This window comes from Lytechinus variegatus, chromosome 1, assembly GCF_018143015.1.
Source record: "Lytechinus variegatus isolate NC3 chromosome 1, Lvar_3.0, whole genome shotgun sequence".
NCBI classification, from domain to species: domain Eukaryota; kingdom Metazoa; phylum Echinodermata; class Echinoidea; order Temnopleuroida; family Toxopneustidae; genus Lytechinus; species Lytechinus variegatus.
In genome coordinates this window covers 94,851,877-94,869,834 of record NC_054740.1, presented here as the reverse complement: position 1 = coordinate 94,869,834, position 17,958 = coordinate 94,851,877, and the positions used below count along the sequence as shown (strand labels likewise).

Sequence of the window (17,958 nt, the reverse complement as noted above, 5' to 3'; positions counted from 1 at the left end):
TGTAATCCTTTTCTACTTGTTTTATGTGTTTTTTACAGTACTTATTATGATGGACAATCTTCTATTTTAATGATGATATATTATTTCTTACCTTTAATTTGAATATCTGAGTGAGTATATCAAACGGAACGGCAGCTAATAAGTCTATGAAGAACCAACTACGTAGATAGTTGAGCCCTATAGCTCTCGCTTCGTACACCACTTTACCCGATTTACTTACATAAGTTGTTCGGAAGTTGATCGCAACATCTGAAAATGAAATATGGAAATAAAAAAGGTATAAAGTGTACAAAAAATATAGCAATAATATATCCAAGATGGTTGTAAATGTTTTGATAAAATAGTTCAATTAACCTGCGTAGTTGATCGGGGAGGTAGCTATCAAATTGTTAATTTTCAATTCAAGATGGATTTCAATAATGGAAGTATTAATGATTTTATGTAATTCAAAAAGTATAAAATGTTAGAAAGTGAACGTAATAATAATAATAATAGCTGGATTTATAAAGCACTTTTTGCATGAGGATACAAAGTGCTTGCAATAATTACCCCGGCTTTATCTCGAGCTGCCTTCCAGCGCTCAGTGCATTCAAGGAATTGATCCTGCCGGGTACCCTAACCTAACCTGGGTCGAGCGCAGAACAATGTGGATAAATTTCTTGCTGTAGGAAAACACGCCATGGCTAGGATTCGACCCCACGACCCTCTGTTTGAAAGGAGAGAGAGTCAGAACCACACGACCACGACACGCCCACATGGCAGACGTAAGACACGTAAGATAGACATTGTTTTATCACAATGATTTACATGTATCTTTCAGTTCTACTGACTTTTGATTGATCTTCAGAGATCATTTTATCCAATAAATCTACGATTGACGTACACATGTTGGATGCACAGGAAGTGGTGGCGAAGAGGGTGAGGACATTTTAAAAGGAAAGTTGAGCACATGACATAATACTACAAACCAGCTCTCTCTTTTTAATACCATGATTTCTTTTTTTCCTTTTCATCTTTTTCCTTTTTCTCATCTTTAGATAAGCGGGAGTAAATATCCATACGAAATTAGTCATATCGTTCAGAAAATTTGAATTACACAAAATTGAATGGATAAACCTGAATGGACGACTAATCCGATATTCAATCCAAAATGGATTAAATATTTTCATAATCAGCCTAGTTCTCACACTCATTTTTCAGACTGGTTACACACCTATGATGAAAATGATCTCGATGATGATATCGAGAATGGTAATAACTAATTCATTCTCTTGATGCACGGCTGCATTAAATGGCACGACAATGGCAATATAGAGCGTAGCTAGTAACACACACCAGTCCCATACGGATTTCATTATGCTATAATGGAGTACGATGGCTCGCGATTTCTTCATGGCGGCCACTTTATACTCCGGTAGTACTGTCGATTTAGGGGATAGCAGGCCCTGTGTGGTGAAACAAAATATGAAAATAATTGATTACTACAACCCGTTGACAGTATCTGTTAACATTTCATTAGGAAGAACGTAAATTAATGATACTACTTAAGTACTAAGAACAATACTACTTTAGCACTACTATAATATCGGCCTAGACTCTAATACAACCATGGCAACAAGAAGAAGAAATAGCAAAGCATTAAGAATCTCCTACCACTCACCAGTACCAAGATCCGAAATATAAACACAACAATGCCAATGACAGGACATCACACATATCTTTGCTACTACAACACCAAAAGCAATATTAACAAAGACAACAAAATCAACATCGAATTAATTACTAGCACCACCATCACCACCACCACTACTACTAGTAACTACTACTAGCCACTACTATCTACTACTACTACTACTACTACTACTACTACTACTACTACTACTACTACTACTACAGCTACTACAGCTATTACCACTACTACTACTACTACTACTACTACAGCTACTACATCTATTACCAATACTACTACTACTACTGCAATTACCCCTATAATTTCTACTACCTACTACTTCTTATACACTCTTCTGTGGAGTCAAAACAACTTGATAATCAATGGCCGAGTCAAATTCTTAGCAACCCTGGTTTCTGAGTCACTTTCCAAATTTTTTCTGTCGCCTTGGAAAGTGTCAACACTATGACCCCAAAATATAGTTTTCATAAATGTAATTAATACCACATATCAGGGATGAACTCTAGTAAAAGATCTAAATTTCCTATTCAGCCACACCTCCATCTCATTACCTTATGTCTTTATTGAGATACATAATTTGGTGTTTACAATTGCCTATATCTGTCCTTGGATTTGTGAATACTCGGATTTTTCTTGCACATTTTTGTAAATTGCATTTTGATGATGATAAACAAATGAAACTTGGGAAAATATCGGGTCCATATGGTATTATTCTAGCAAACTGACACCGTATTCTGAATAAAAAAGGGCCCAATCCTTAGGAGTTCCTTCACGTACCCATTCTGGCGAGGAAATGACTAAGGGTTAGATGTGAAGGTCTACTCCTTATCGAGTCGGACAATTACTGGACGACCTTGGCATTGATGAATATATCGTTTTCTTTCATCGTCAAGTACCCTCCTCATCCATGAGACTGAAATAAATATTCTTTTTTTAGACTTTAGACAAAGTCTAAACGGTCGATATTATATATATATATATATACAACTTCTGGCCTCAACTGTATATATATATATATATATTTTTTTTTTTGGGGGGGGGGCAAAATATGACTTCCCAGAGGATAGCACACGTAGATAAATGCCTGTGCCTGCATGACTGAATCGTTTCTGTTTCTTTAATGATAAGTCCCATACGAAATCATGTGGACAACTTTCTGCTGCATAACACCAAACTGGTTTAACCAATTACATGTATATAGAAAACAATCTACGCGTAAGTTAATCAGTCATTGTGGCTGATCTTACCTTATAGACGACCTAAACTCAAAATAGAGGCAATGACCCAGAGGGGTTCGATCTCACGACCTTAGGATCATGAGTCCGATTGCCTTAAGTTAAAAGTGACTAGGATGACACAATTTGAGGTCAACGATGTCAGAAGTTCGGCCAAACACATCAAAAACCGATATTTGATACATAAATTGTGCTTAATATATTGCAATAGACGTGTAATGAATAGATTCAACATGTTAAAACCCATCCCTTATACCACACTTGGTTCATATCTTCAGTAGATGGGTTCAAACTGCATGCGCAGTAATACATATACGACTGCTAGGGAAGCGGGCATTCCGTTCGTATATGCGTCCCATCCATAGACTTAATCCATCAGTCTATCTTCACCAAATAAAATTGACTGCTTATACCACGTTTCAAACAATTCTTCCTATGAGCATTATAAATCGGATATGTATGAACTTATAGATATATTGATCGATACCAAGGTCCTACAAGATGCACATAAAGTTTCCACATTTCAACGATTTGTAATTTGCAGGGCTATGACACGTGACATGTGATGGGTGACGTAATTGGTTTGACAAGTTTTGACTCCGCAGAAATGAGAGTATACCATACTACTGCTACTACTATTACTACTACTACTACTACTACTACTACTACCACTACTACTACTATTACTACTTCTACACTCTAAAGGACCCCCGGTCAAATTTGGCCTGAAAATCAGTCCGTTTAGATCACACTCTCTTCCTGGTAAATATTTACCCGGATGATGTCCGATGTGACAATATCTGGGTATTAGAGCCTAATGCTAACTACAATGATTTGTATATATGTACATTGTTAATTGTGGAAATAAATTTGAATTGAATCGAATTAATCATATCTCGGTGAGTTTTGACCGGGAAAGAAGTGGGGCTAAAGGGCTGACCTGGGATTCCTTAGAGTCTATTGCCGATTAAGTCTATAATGGCTTGTGCTAATACTATCTACATGTATAGACCTACATATTTGTGCAGAATATCTACTATTGTGTAATACTAGAAAAAAGACATCGGACACTACTTCACTTTACTTCTCTTACACTGTTGAGTTTAAGCTTTCTTCTCTTTTTCTTTTTCTCTTGTTCTTTAAGATGGCCTGAGAGGTGATAGAGCACCGCGCGGCTTCTCCTTCGATTGTAGTTATAGTTTGACGGAAGGTCATTGAGGTAGTTATTCTCAGAATCTTCTTCTTCGTCGTAGTCTTCTCCAGGAAGAAAAAAATATGACAAAGCGATGTTTTTCAATCAGTAAAATTCCTAAAGATTTTACTGAGTTCTGGACGTATATAGATTTTGGTTAAATCGATCTTTTCAAAAAGGTCCCAAAAGAAATTGCCCCAAATTACTTTCCACGCGAATGTGTCCTCTAGAAAATACATGTATATTCCATAAATGATAATAACTTTTGAACAAGAATGGTCATATTAATAATTTATGAACTTGTGATTACGCCATAAACACTAATATTAATCCCATCCACATCCATAATATTAAATATAGGATCTTACTCAAGTAAACATAAGAAAGAAGTATATTCACGTCTCCTGTAAGATATCTGACACCATTACATGAATTAAAAAGGACATTTATCACCGACAATAAATATACTGAGCCGGTTATACCTCCGTTTTGAAACTCACACCTCGAAATAAATTCTCCGTTTTAACACTATTTACCCCTTTAAGAAGTAGAATGGATTCCAGAAGGAGCTACATGCTCTGATTGATGTGCCCCTACCTTTATCTTCGTCCATGGAGGCCATCTTTGTTTTGGTGATGTCCTTGTGGGACGCAAGATAGAGTACCACTTCTCCTTTCTCATTTTTGATCGGCACTATGTCTAGAAGGCACCAGAATGGGGTTACTGTCAAGAAGAAAAATGTGTAAACACGATAAAAAAAGGAAATGGAGATTGGAAGAATTTGGACGTTGCTTTCCAAACTCCCTGTGGATTTGAAAAACACAATTTTAAAAAAAGTTCAGCTTCAACAAGTTTTTGACTTATCTTAACTTACGTAAAGTAGTTCTAAACACATTATGAGGATGTTAAGTATTGAACATGTCCTTATATCAAATTTTCAAGATTCATCCTTTTTTTCTTTCGCGATTTCACATACGCTGTTTTTACAATTCTTTACTTTATACTGTCTTTATCTGCCTGAATGACAAGAAGTATTAATGTTTAGACCTATGTATAAACACAACATAGGGCAATGTCATTTTTAATTAACTTACAGTCTTTCTTCCTGAAGAGTGCTTCGGTTTTGAGTTCTTCTCTGTTTTCCAGAGAATTTTCTATCAACGTTATTTTCTCTATCGTTGTATCAGGCCCGTAGAGAAATCTAAGTAAAAAGAACAAAAAATAGAATTATTATCTTCTAAATGTACTTGATTTTTTAAATAGGCTAGAGTTACATCATATAGTATTTCAATGTTTCTTTCAGATGTTCCACAAACTTAACTTCAAGCAAGTTGAACTTTGAAATCGTTTTAAAAAAATGAAACATACGAAATGAGACTTAGGTATTTAAAAATTAATTTTCTTAAATTTCTTTATTTCCTTTATAAACCATACTCTCGTTTAAAAATAGAAATCTAAACTGGTGAAATAAATGTTGAGATAGCTAGCAGCATTCATTTTGTCTCCATGACTCGAGGCTATTAAAAATGAATTTAAGAATATTAAAAAATGGTAAGAAAGTATCGGTCATTCACCGTCTACTCCATAATTACCCCCACCATATAACCATATTTTAATCCAGATTTGCAAACAAAAATATCCCGTTCCAAATAAATAAAAAACTACTTCTTTAAAGGACAAGTCCACCCTCACAAAAACCTGATTTTAATAAAAAGAGAAAAATTCAACAAGCATAACACTGAAAATTTCATCAAAATCGGATGTAAAATAAGAAAGTTATGGCATTTTAAAGTTTCGCTTATTTTCAACAAAATAGTTATATGAACGAGCCAGTTACATCCAAATGAGAGAGTTGATGACATCACTCACTCACTATTCCTTTTGTATTTTATTATATGAAATATGAAATATTTTTATTTCTTGCCATTGTCGTGTGAAATGAAGTTTCATTCCTCCCTGAACGCGTGGAATTCCATTATTTTAACATTTTGTGCTTCAGGCAAGGAGGTCCTAATCGTCAAATTCGTAAAAATTGAAATATTGTATAATTCAAACAATAAAAAACAAAAGAAATAGTGAGTGAGTGACATCATCGACTCTATCATTTGGATGTAACTGGCTCGTTCATATAACTATTTTCTTGAAAATTAGCGAAACTTTGAAATGTCATAACTTTCTTTTTTTACATCCGATTTTGATGAAATTTTCAGCATTGTGTTTGTCTGATTTTTCTCTATTGATTCAAATCAAAATTGTTCTGAGGTGGACTTGACCTTTAACTTTTGCACACCGTCATTACACCCATTTTAAGTGCAGTAATCATTATTTGACCTTGTAAGATGCCTATATAGGAGAAAAATAATCCATGAACGAGGAAGAAGTCATTAAACTGACTTCATGAAATTGAATTGAGATGCTTGAAATGGAACTTCATATCATTCCATGAATCATCAAAGCAAACTAAAATATGATCGTAATTTTTTTTTATATATTCAACTAATCCTTAAGCTGTAACTGTACACTGTAAGAAATGAAGTGCTAATTTAGCACTTACAGTGCTTGTATATAGTGATTGCACTACGAGTGCTGATTTTCTAGTTTAAATTTGAACTAGAAAATCAGCACCCGTAGTGCAGTCACTATACAAGCACTGTAAGTGCTAAATTAGCACTTCATTTTTACAGTGTATTGTCAAATTACTCTACTGATCGGTTTGCTTTTGTTCATATACCTTTACTTGCTGGTACCATTTTGTTTGTTTATCACTATGAGGTTAATCATGATTGTGTTCGGGCTCTTTGAGTTCTTCATCTCTCTCTCATATTTTATAACAACATCTTAAATGTAACCAAACTTCTAGCTTTCATTCATCTATGTAACATAAGCATAATATCACATGGAAAGTGATTTTATTTCTTGTTCAACTATCACAGCTATCAAGTTTAGTAATTGATATTAAGCCTAATTTCTAATGGAAAAATAAACGAAATATGCATGTTTAAAATAAAGTCATCATGAGTTTACGAAATCACTAAAACATGTAAAACTTGACCACAAACCAAATCACATTATTCGTATATATATATATATGAACAAATGAAATGTCACCATACCGAACCAGCGTTCACTTCAAGTTGCAACTAATGAGCACTGACTAAGAGAAAAATGAAAGCTTTTCCAAGTCTTGGATTAATCACGTTGTCTCTATTTTTACGGACTTCGTGAAGGACAAGTCTGATGAGAATGGCCTATTTAAGACCAATCGATGTCTCCTTTAATAAAACATCAAATTAAGTATTGGATTCATAGCCAACAAGCTCAGCAATACTTCTATATATAATTTACCAAGGCATTTTAATATCCAGGATAAGTCCAGTAGGTATTCCTGATTGTTAGAGTGATTCAAGCTGGATCTAGTATCCTAATATAGCCTTATATGTGTATTTCCAATTCTAATTGAATCTGACAAATATTCAATAGCTGGTCATTACCTTAATCAAGAACTCAGTGTATAATTGAAAATGACTCCTCATGATACTACAGACATTGATACAGAAAGCGTCCTATTCTACTATTCTATTTTCCTCGAGCACACAATATATTGAAAAAAGTGATATATAACAATGAAAAAACAACAACAAAATATAGGATATAACTTCACAAACGTAATTGGAATGGGTACCATAATGCAAATAATGTAAAAATCAGGTGCAAATAAATATGACCAACAACTTGAAAAAAAACCCCGCATCTTCAGAAGAACGACAAATGTGTTAAAAGTCTTTGATACGGATTATTTATGTACTGTGAATTAATTTGATATTTTGAAAGCGAAAAGTTTCTGTACATCTACCATGTGCTCAAAAGGGACATAAAATGTCAAGACTTTATCATTGAATATTATCGGTTATTTAGACATAATTTGGATATAAAGCAGATGTATGTAATTCATATGCGTTTTTTTTTGTATACGATAATGAAATGAGTGACTTACTTGCAAGCACAACTCTTTTGCATGACTTCTGCCCTTGCAAACCCCGTTAGCTCACAGAAGCCATCCGAACAATAAACAATTGGATAATCCCTCTCCACCTGTGCATTCCCGAGAACAAAATTGCTATCTGTAAAGAAACATATAAATAGAATAAACTAATATAAATCAGTGTTTAATAAAGAAGATGAATAGCAAAATCCTATTCAGTATACTAGTACAGGATATGTGTTGCATAAATAAGATTTCGAGCAGAGCTAAATATCACGTAGACATAGATACCAACAAGTAAAATGAAATAACATGAATACACCCCCCCCACACACACACAGACCCACATCCAGACACAAAAAAATTCTATGAAACATGATTGGAGAGTAAGAGTTAAAGAGAATACAAGTGGACTGGTAGATGTATACACAATTTTATGTCATCCCAATTGCTTAGAGTAGCATATACATCTTCTTAGGCGTCTCACATTTCAGAGCAATACAATGCAAACTGACAATAACATGATCTTTTTAAAATTTCCATTAGCAAAGTTGGTATGACTCCGTAATTGTATAATGGGACGCGATTATTCAATCTCCAATCGAACGGTAATAAGCATGATTACATACACGTGTTCTTATCACCCATAGTTCGTTTCTAATTATCACAAGTTTCATTCCCAATTTGAATAGTAATTCACATCAAGCTTTGATGATATTATAAAACCCTGTGAGGATTTATCCCTATACTTCATTCACATTATAAAGGAATATCTCTTTACTATTGATAATTTAAGAGATTCATAGCCTAATCCATTATCAAGGAGAAGAACAATCGATAACATGAATACAATTGCCTCCTATACTGGCTGACATACAAAAACGAAAGAAAAAAAAGCAGAAGTATAAATGTACAAGGAATGCGAGTCGATATTCTCCTCAGAACACTGTACGCAGAGTTTGGCGAATAAGTTCTTTGAATAGTACGACTTTAGTTAAATAGCACATAATGAAATATCAGAAATAATGTAGGCTCATAGAGATTATTATCATAATTAATTCCATTATGATAATGATTGTTGTTATCATTATTATTACTGCTATCATCATTAAAAAACAAAGTTTATTATAAAATCCAAGTCCTTTGGAAGTACATAGAGAAGTTATATCACCATAATATGATATGCGCTTAATCAAGAACTGTTTTTTTTTAAATATTAGTATTATATAGATATTTTCATTAAATATATAAAAGTACATGTTATATTTTGGGGATTCATATGTCATATTTTCTATGGAAATGATGCAGTCGTTGCATCTTTTGTATAAAAAGACTTTAAATCAACACTCAAGAAGCCCACCAATTCATGGATTCCATCTTCAAGACCTATTTAATAAAAAGACTGAGGTGACATCTTTCATTAAAAAGTCCACGCCAGGTTACCATCAAACCTGTGAGAAAATACACCTGTCTGTTTGGCCACAGAATATTGAGTGACCCGCTTTTCATAGTAAACTAAGTCTGATTTTTATCAAGAAACTGTCAAATGATTTTTGATTCGTACAATTCAAAATGACATATTATTATTGTTTGCTCCAGCGGAGCTTTTCTTCCAATCGATTACCAGTTTGACAGCTTGAAACACTTGGTTCATTGTCAGCTAGGAAAGGGAAACATGCTTCGGCAGATATCATATTTGCTTCTTTGAAGAATATTGTAATTTGGTAAATGCGTTAATGATAGATCTATCTGGGATACATATTGCGTAAAATGGTCCAATATAGCTATAGCTAAAATTACATTATATGTTTAAAGAACTCCATAGAAGAAAAAAAGTTTAATCAATATAACTTTAGGATATTTACATTAAACAACAGTAAAAGATATGAATGGTAAAATTGGGAATAGGATATGATATATTGGGAGAGATTCTGGTAAAAGAAAGACAGAGAAAGGGGTAAAGAGAAGAATGTAAAGGGGAAATAGATAGATTGTAGAAGAAGAGAGACAGAGATGTGTGAATTCGGAAATGTTCCTTTAAAGTTTACATGAATTCCTATCTGTTTGTCATATGTTTGTGAAAATTAACTATCATGATATTCATACAATTTTATGTAGAATGTTTTTTAACATTAAAACTTTTAACATTAAAAAAGCTCGATGCTATAGAGCAGCCTAAAAATGCCTTATGTCCGTGTCCAGTCAAAATATGAGAACGGAACAGAATGGCGCCTTATCTTGGTAATCACGTGATCATAGATATGCGAGCCAATGCGGTGAATGATTTTCAATCAAACTGTTGATACGAATCGGCCCTGTCATACTGAGCCCAGGATAACAGATCTGTCTGCACGGAGATGTTGTGTCATTTATCAAGACTTTCGGACAGAACACAGCTGAAATTTATTCTCTCAGTCTTACCCATGCACTCAGATGTTACACACACCTACACTTGAAATGGGTGTAAAGTGTGCAATTAAATGCATTGTCGTTAGATGCGAACATGGATATCCTCTGATGTATAATTATGTAGCTCTTCGGGGGCCTATCAATAACTTATGAAACATAATTATCGTCATCAGGCAATTTTCTACTTCTCCCATTGTTTCTAACTTTTAGAGAGATAGAGAGACTAGGGGAAGGGGGGGGGGGTGGAAGGAAAAGGGATGGGGCATGTAAAGCGTGTGGGTACGTGTATTAATTGAATGTAGGTCAGCAAAGTTGACTATCGCATCAGAGTTTTGGTGGGCTTAGACTATCACTCTCTTGATAAAATTACCAGATAATGGACCATAATAGGCATCAGAAATAAAATAATGAATTCATCAAGTAAAATAAATGTCACACCGTGAGTCCCTTTTAGGAACACTTAATTAACGTCAAGGATCCACATCAAACAGTAAGATATATATCTGATAATTTCAAAGGCAAACATCGGATATATTTAGCTGGTCGAAAATGATTAAACCAATCAGATTACCAAAAGGCAAAGTGAAATAACCGGTTGTTTATTCTCTCACAGCATGTGTGTTTTAGTCTATACTATAGTAACATGAAATTCAGATCGTTATCCATGTCTCGACGAAAGAATGACGTACAGGTTCGTTACTTATCATCGATAAAATTGTTTTCGTTGATACCTTTTCCCTTTTTAAGAGTTCAAACGGACAAAATAAATGTTTCTTCTAAACAGAAGGAAGGGAAAACTGCAATCTCGACTTTTTGCAAGTATTTTTTATAGATTAACGAGCGACAGATCTGAAATTATTTTCTCCTTTGATTTGTAATGTGAAAAGCATAAAATGTATGTTGAAATGATTCATTATAAAAGAATAAATTTCAAAACCATATTTTATCCCTTTAAAAATCTTTGAATATTATCATGATAAGGTAAGGAATGAAAAAAAGTCACTCCTTTGACCGAACTATCATCGTCTGCTCTTGAACATACTTTTCACTCCACGCATAAGGTATCAAGTTCTTGCAGGGGTGGACTACGTGTAAGAAACAGGTATAGTGTTACCATATTGTGGCTTTAATGGGTGTAACCCAAGACGGGAAACTACATTACATGTTAACTTTGAACATTCTACTGGTTTACTGTCTGACTTTCATAGCGTTACTCCATAGGAGCATCGCTGTCATTGGTGTTGATAAAAGTGAGTGCAGTGGGGGCATCGCGACTTTACCACAAATTGTAACAAGGAAAATGGATACACCAAAGAAAAACAAAGTGAACGAAAATTAATGATAAAAGGTGTTGAGAAAATGATTATGACCGTAGGCCTACGCCTAAAGAGGGCAGTTGTCCCCATATATATATATACAAAAATGGGAGTGGAATAAAGAAAAATAGAATAACAGATAAAGACAGAGAAATTTAGTGAGCGCCATTAATAGAAGACCACCAGTTTGATAATTGTCGATGCAATGTTTTATAAGCAAGGATTTACTCTTTTAAGCGTTGGTAAAAACTCGGTCACATTTGCTCTACGGCAGCCGCACAGCGAGTCGAAAACAGCCGTTTTATTCGTTTTTTTCAACCACCTATATATATAGCTGGTACAAACAATGTTAAAACGGCTGTTTTCGACTCGCCGTAGAGCAAATGTGACCGAGGTATTAGTAATGTTATAGTGTTCATAATGAGCAATGATATTGAATGTTCATTATTGCACCAAGCGATGTAAATTGAATGATATCAACAATGGATTGTTGGGTGAATAACGTGTATCATTAGGACGCAGATAGCCAAGAGTGAGATAGAGTAAGAAAGAAAGAAAGAAAGAGAAATGGAGAGAGAGAGAGAGGGGGGGGGGTAGGGGGTAAAAAGGGTTGCCTGTCACAGAGACTGCAAGCAGAATAAAGAACACGCAGAAGAAAGCAAGGGCTAGGTGAAATCTGATTATCATCGATTCGTAGGAAGAAACTTCAAACGATGCCCTATTTGCTACCTCGACGGTATAATTCGAAAATTGGCGGCAATTACTGTGCGAAGATGTGCGCTATTACGAGATAATTTGGCGCGAACGTGGAATTAGGCCCCAAACCACGCGGTAGCCATGGGTCTCCATCCAGTTTACCATCATCTTTCTTTGCTTGGTATTGTTTTTCATTTCTTTGTATCCTTTTCTTCTCTCTGGAGGTACCAATAATCAAGATAATTATCTCAATAGTTTTCCGAAGAAGCGTCGATAAGTATATTTAAACAGTAAATTCCAATCTCGTTTGACTGATTGAAATATTTAGTACGGTGTCTCATATTCACACAAAATTTGTCATTAAGAAGAGCTATCAGCATCAATTATTGACACCGTCAATGAGAAATTAGATAATGCATAATATTATGGAGGTGCCGTGGTCGCGTCGTCTGAGATAAGTTAGTCTGGGGTTCAGTTCCGGGCACGGCCTTTCTTCTATTGAAGAATGTATTGTTTGATAGCTTCGAAGTAAATGAAAACACAGGCATTATTGATACCAATGTATTCCGTGTTTCTACGCTATGTCTAAATAACCCTTTTTATGCCGACAGTAAGTGATTTCACATTATTTCATGATATTTACCATGGTTTATCAATTGAAAATTGATGACTTTTCCCTCCTTCCTTATTTTTGATCTTTTTTAATTACCCAACGCTGTTCATCATTCTTCAGTTTGATATTTTTATGTAAAACTTATAATATATAATGTGCATTTGTGAAGCATCATAAGTTACAAAATACTGTGGACGAGGAATGCAAAACATAATTAGGGACTTTTAAAATCATACGTTCACTGTAGTGGACCGCTACGTATAGTAGCCTGCAGATGTTCAGTGCGTACAAAGTATATGGAGTGGATCAGTACGACATACAGAGCATGCGCAAGCCTGTCCCTCGTCACTTTCAGCTCGCCGTACGCAACAACGAGGAACTGAACAAACTCTTGGGTGGTGTGAAAATCGCATAAGGTGGTGTACTGCCAAACATCCAAGCCGTGCTGCTTCCAATGAAGACTGCAAAATCAAGCTAGCTTACTTCTACAAAACCAAAATCATCGCAAAAGAACGGGGGGGGGGGGGTCTACGTCGCTCGGAATTGTTAGTATGTCAGGCAACGTAAGTCGAGTTATGGACATGCTCAGTGTCTCACATCAACATGCTCACTGGTTTTCAATGGCATGGACACAGAACACACTATCATACCTTTCCTATGTTGCAGTAAATTCGGTAAACAGAAGGTCCCGAGTGATAAACGTTTGGACGTTTGCCTGTTGCAATCATCGCAATTGGCAATAACGTGTAAATAACAAGCTATTGATCAATACTGATTACTAATAACGCTAGCCATCAGAAGTGGAGCTTATGTGGCGCTTTAACATTCTCCATAACACAATCACGAGTATTGACAGATCGTGAGTAGCAATCACTCATCAATTATAATGAACACTAAGGGGGTGTTGCAAGAAAATATCTGCAATCAATCGCAAATATTCTGTTGCAGTTTTACAGTTGGTTGATCACTTTTAACTGTGGCAAAGCAGATTATACTCCTTTTTTCATGAAGCATAGTAGAAATCAATCGCAAATTTGCAATTAATTGCACGGCATATGCTTGATTTCAGGAACGAAAACAAACTTGCAATTGATCGCAAGTTTCTTGCAACGCCCCATAAGACATGTTATCTATCATCACTGATGATTGATAGCGCCATATAAATCTTGTGACGATAACATCGGAAGGGGGTTAACATTTGTGCGATACCTGAAATTTGGAAGGGTTTGCAAACAAAGCTTAAGCTGCAAATAATATTGACTTCCCGATATATAAAACAGACAAATGCACCTCATGTTATGTTAGCGATAAAAAAAAACATTTTTTAAAAGTTAAGTCATAAAAGTAACGATGTCACGACGTCTTCCATATAATAACTTTAAGGGTGACGATGAAGCATGGGCGAATTAAAAACTAATATAGCGTTCATCCAAAGTTCGTCGGAAGTCATTACTTTTTATTGGCGGAAAATAAGCATGATACGAATGAGTACTGACGTAGGCAAGAAACACAATTTGAGCTGACCTCGGTTCGATGAAAAGATATAATAAAGACGTTGACAATGTGAGGATTTGAAGGATGTGACCACAACGTGACCAATGATTTGACACCGTTCAAGCATCCTTACGACCTATAACACCACACGCAAAGAAGTATTCCTCCATTTGCCACCGAAACTAAAGCAGTATTGCTAGCATTCATTGGCGTCCCTCCGATCTTGAAATGGGGGGGGGGGGGGACACAACCTCGTCTGCTTCCTAGCTACTCTATTATTTCCTAATTACAGTGTATTGTTAAGTCCAGCTTTCACCAATATGACATTGAGGGCGGGCAGGAAAAACATTTTCTTCTGATCAGTTGCTAAAAGCTGATTTTTGTTGGATTTAGAGGCATGTTAGAAGTTTTTCTTTAATGACCAGAATCACCACATGCAAATTTAGTTGAAATGCTTGGGCTGAATAAACTCTAATAAGGAAAACCTACAAAAGAAAATCCTATATGCTTTAAAGTCCTAATTAAAACTGGATTTCATAACAAGAAGCGTGCTATTTAGGCCAAGTTCCAGTCTACTTAAAAACTAATTCTATGAGACCTTGGTCTTTGAGATTTCGCAGGTGAGTTACGGTAAGCAAAGTCAGACACAGAATTCAATTGGATAAACATTTCTTATTTGATTGTTTGAGTAATTTCCAGAGAAGTAGGTCGAGCATGCACTGTCACTCGCCCTGTAGCGATTTACTTCCAGACCACCTGCATATCATAATTTTCATCACATCATTACACGTGTGTTTTTATGCAAGTCAAAAGATTCTTGTACTTTTGTCCCCCGCGAGGCGAAGAAGAACAGTCAAGGAAAAAATAAAATGAATGTTTGAAAGCAGGTCTGTCAGTGAAATGAAAGGTCAGCCAAGTGAAATGATTGAAAAAATGAAAGAACTCTTAATGGATATTTAGAAATAGGTTTATAGCCGATTTATTCATTGTACAATCTAGAAATAATATAACACGTATGTTTAAATAACAAACCTTCAAAAAGGAGGCATAAGCACTTAGCATCATTTTACTTAAATGCACCCCTATAATTTTATATTTATCATTATTCAATGAAGATGTGGATACTGAAGGGGCGAAATTAAAGATATGAAGGGAGAGAGAAAGAGAGAAAGAGTGAAAGAGAGAGAGGAAGAGGGAGAGATGGGGGAGGGGGGGGGGGCGGGGAGGGGAGAGCAAAACAGATTACAGATCTACCGTATAATAGTTATTCCAGACAAAAATGCAAGCTTCAAATTTCATGTCATAATTTGGATGTGTCAAAATTTAAGATTATAAACTGATAAGATCCGAATTCTGAGGACAAAAAATATTTCAAACTGAATTATATTGGGAAGATAGCAGACAATTTCTTTGAGCTAGAATTCCCAGAATATACAGTTAAGACCCTGCGTCAAATGACTTGTGACAGTCATTAAACCGCGACTATCTACCGACGGGGCAAACAAATTTTGAAAATTAAAGACTGGTAATAAAGAAAAAAAATGAAGGACTGTTTTTCTCATCAGTGATCTGGTTAATAGACAACCAGTCATGTCTGATATAAATGATATAGAAGATCGTAGAGATGTGTAAATTGTCGTTTAGACCACAAACCTATTTTCTTTTTTTTTCTATCAATAGGATATCAAAATAATACAGCATACATGGAAAAGTAAGAATCAATCCTCCTGAAGCAGGAAGGAGGTTATATACTCTCAGATAAACAAAAATGCACTTGGCAGTTTTGGCTATACCACATTGGAAACAAGGCACCTCTAGTATGAGTAATTCTGCAACTTTCTGGTCTGAAGGTGCAAAAATGTACCTACAAAGACATGAGAGACGCAAAAAGTACATTTCAAATGTACTTAATTGAACCTTTGTTCTGAGAGAATTAACACAAAAATGACAGAGTAGAATAATGGGATAGGATATTGTATTCTCTTCATAGGATCTGCTACTAAATAAGTATCCGAACGGTTTTTATCCTCCCCAAAAACACTTTACCTTCCCTTCGTATATTTAAACTCTAAAAAGGTTTACCCAATATGGGGTAAAAACAAAATACCCAGCAAACATGCATGTTCCCTTGCTACCCAACATTGGGTAAACTTTACTCAGTGTTGTTAGAGTGTAGATTTTTTTTAAAGAACCAATCAATTGAAGCTTATAAAGCGGTCTGTAGATTTTCCGAGATGTAAATTGTTGGAATAATTGTCCTATTTCATTTATATTATTTCATCTTTTCCTAAAAGATTAAAAAGGCTCCTAAAATGAAATGGTAATTGTTTTGATGTTGATCTATTCTTATTCTCCGCTTTCTTCCTTAGATGTGGAATGATTAAATAAACCATGAAAAAAAAATGGTTTGATAAATGATGAAATATGTATATTGATAAATAAATGAATAAATATAATTATGACAAATGAATTAGCTTACTAATAAGGATAACCTTAACACGAAAGAACATCTATGACAACAGTGTTTGCATCGATCGTTTTACACAAATTTGCTTATGCGTTTATGAGCGTGTCATCAACAAACATGTCAATACTAGGTTATGTGTTTATATTCCATTTTAAATCGGACAAAGGAAGGTCCCACTAACGCTGTTTGAATTCGGAAAAAATACCTAGAAGGCAGCGACAACTTCGTTCTTTTCGGAAAGAAAAAGTGAATCGTTCCGTCCACTCCACATCCTGGCTAAGTTCATGTTACATTGGTTGGAGCTTATTGTGCCGAAAGGCGCGGTCCGTGTGGCGTCGAAACGATTTCCTATACGTCCTCGCTACGTCCAAGTTGCTAAGTTGATTGCGACCCGGTGGTGTGGTCTACGTAGCGACAGCTGGTTGTAAATGCGTAGTGGACACACAGTAGCCGCAGAGTGGCTGCAAAGTAGACCTATATGTGTCGCTGAAGATTATATGCAACGTAAGTTCTTGGTAAGCTCTTAGTACGCTGAAGGAGTCCCCGTTGCGTCATGAAAATGTTGGCGAGAGCTTCAGGTACGTTGCATTGGTGTATTGTGGGTATAACGGGGGATATTTCACCGGGCATGAACGTACTAGCTGTTACTTTGGAAATCATCATTTTGTTCAGAAAGCTCACTTCTCATTAATTCTTTTGTTTGTAGGTTTCACATGCCTGGACCTATCCACGGAGGATTGTCTATTTTTACAGGGGGTGCTGTGTCAATGCTCAGCACCCCCCCCCGTATCAATAGATTAATCCTCCGTGAATAGGTCCACGTTCACATGATACAATTCAAGGAATAAATGATCCACCACGTCG

The 17,958-nt window shown here is 35.5% G+C and overlaps 1 protein-coding gene across 2 annotated transcripts in view; it reads right to left on the bottom strand.

Annotated features, from left to right (window-relative positions):
- LOC121429302 (potassium voltage-gated channel subfamily H member 8-like) overlaps positions 1-17,374 on the bottom strand; it is a 30,998-nt gene extending 13,624 nt beyond the window's left edge. The window contains exons 1-7 of one of the 2 annotated variants that reach the window (XM_041626317.1): positions 17,300-17,374; positions 8,112-8,238; positions 5,212-5,318; positions 4,715-4,840; positions 4,019-4,182; positions 1,214-1,445; positions 92-249 (exon numbers count right to left, since the gene is read on the bottom strand). In XM_041626317.1, coding sequence (XP_041482251.1) covers positions 92-249; positions 1,214-1,445; positions 4,019-4,182; positions 4,715-4,840; positions 5,212-5,318; positions 8,112-8,134 — 810 coding nt within the window. In that variant the 5' untranslated portion in view covers positions 8,135-8,238; positions 17,300-17,374. Of the gene's footprint in view, positions 1-91; positions 250-1,213; positions 1,446-4,018; positions 4,183-4,714; positions 4,841-5,211; positions 5,319-8,111; positions 8,239-17,299 lie in introns of those variants that run through there. The other variant, XM_041626309.1, reaches the window with a different exon arrangement.
- Positions 17,375-17,958: the final 584 nt, after the last annotated feature.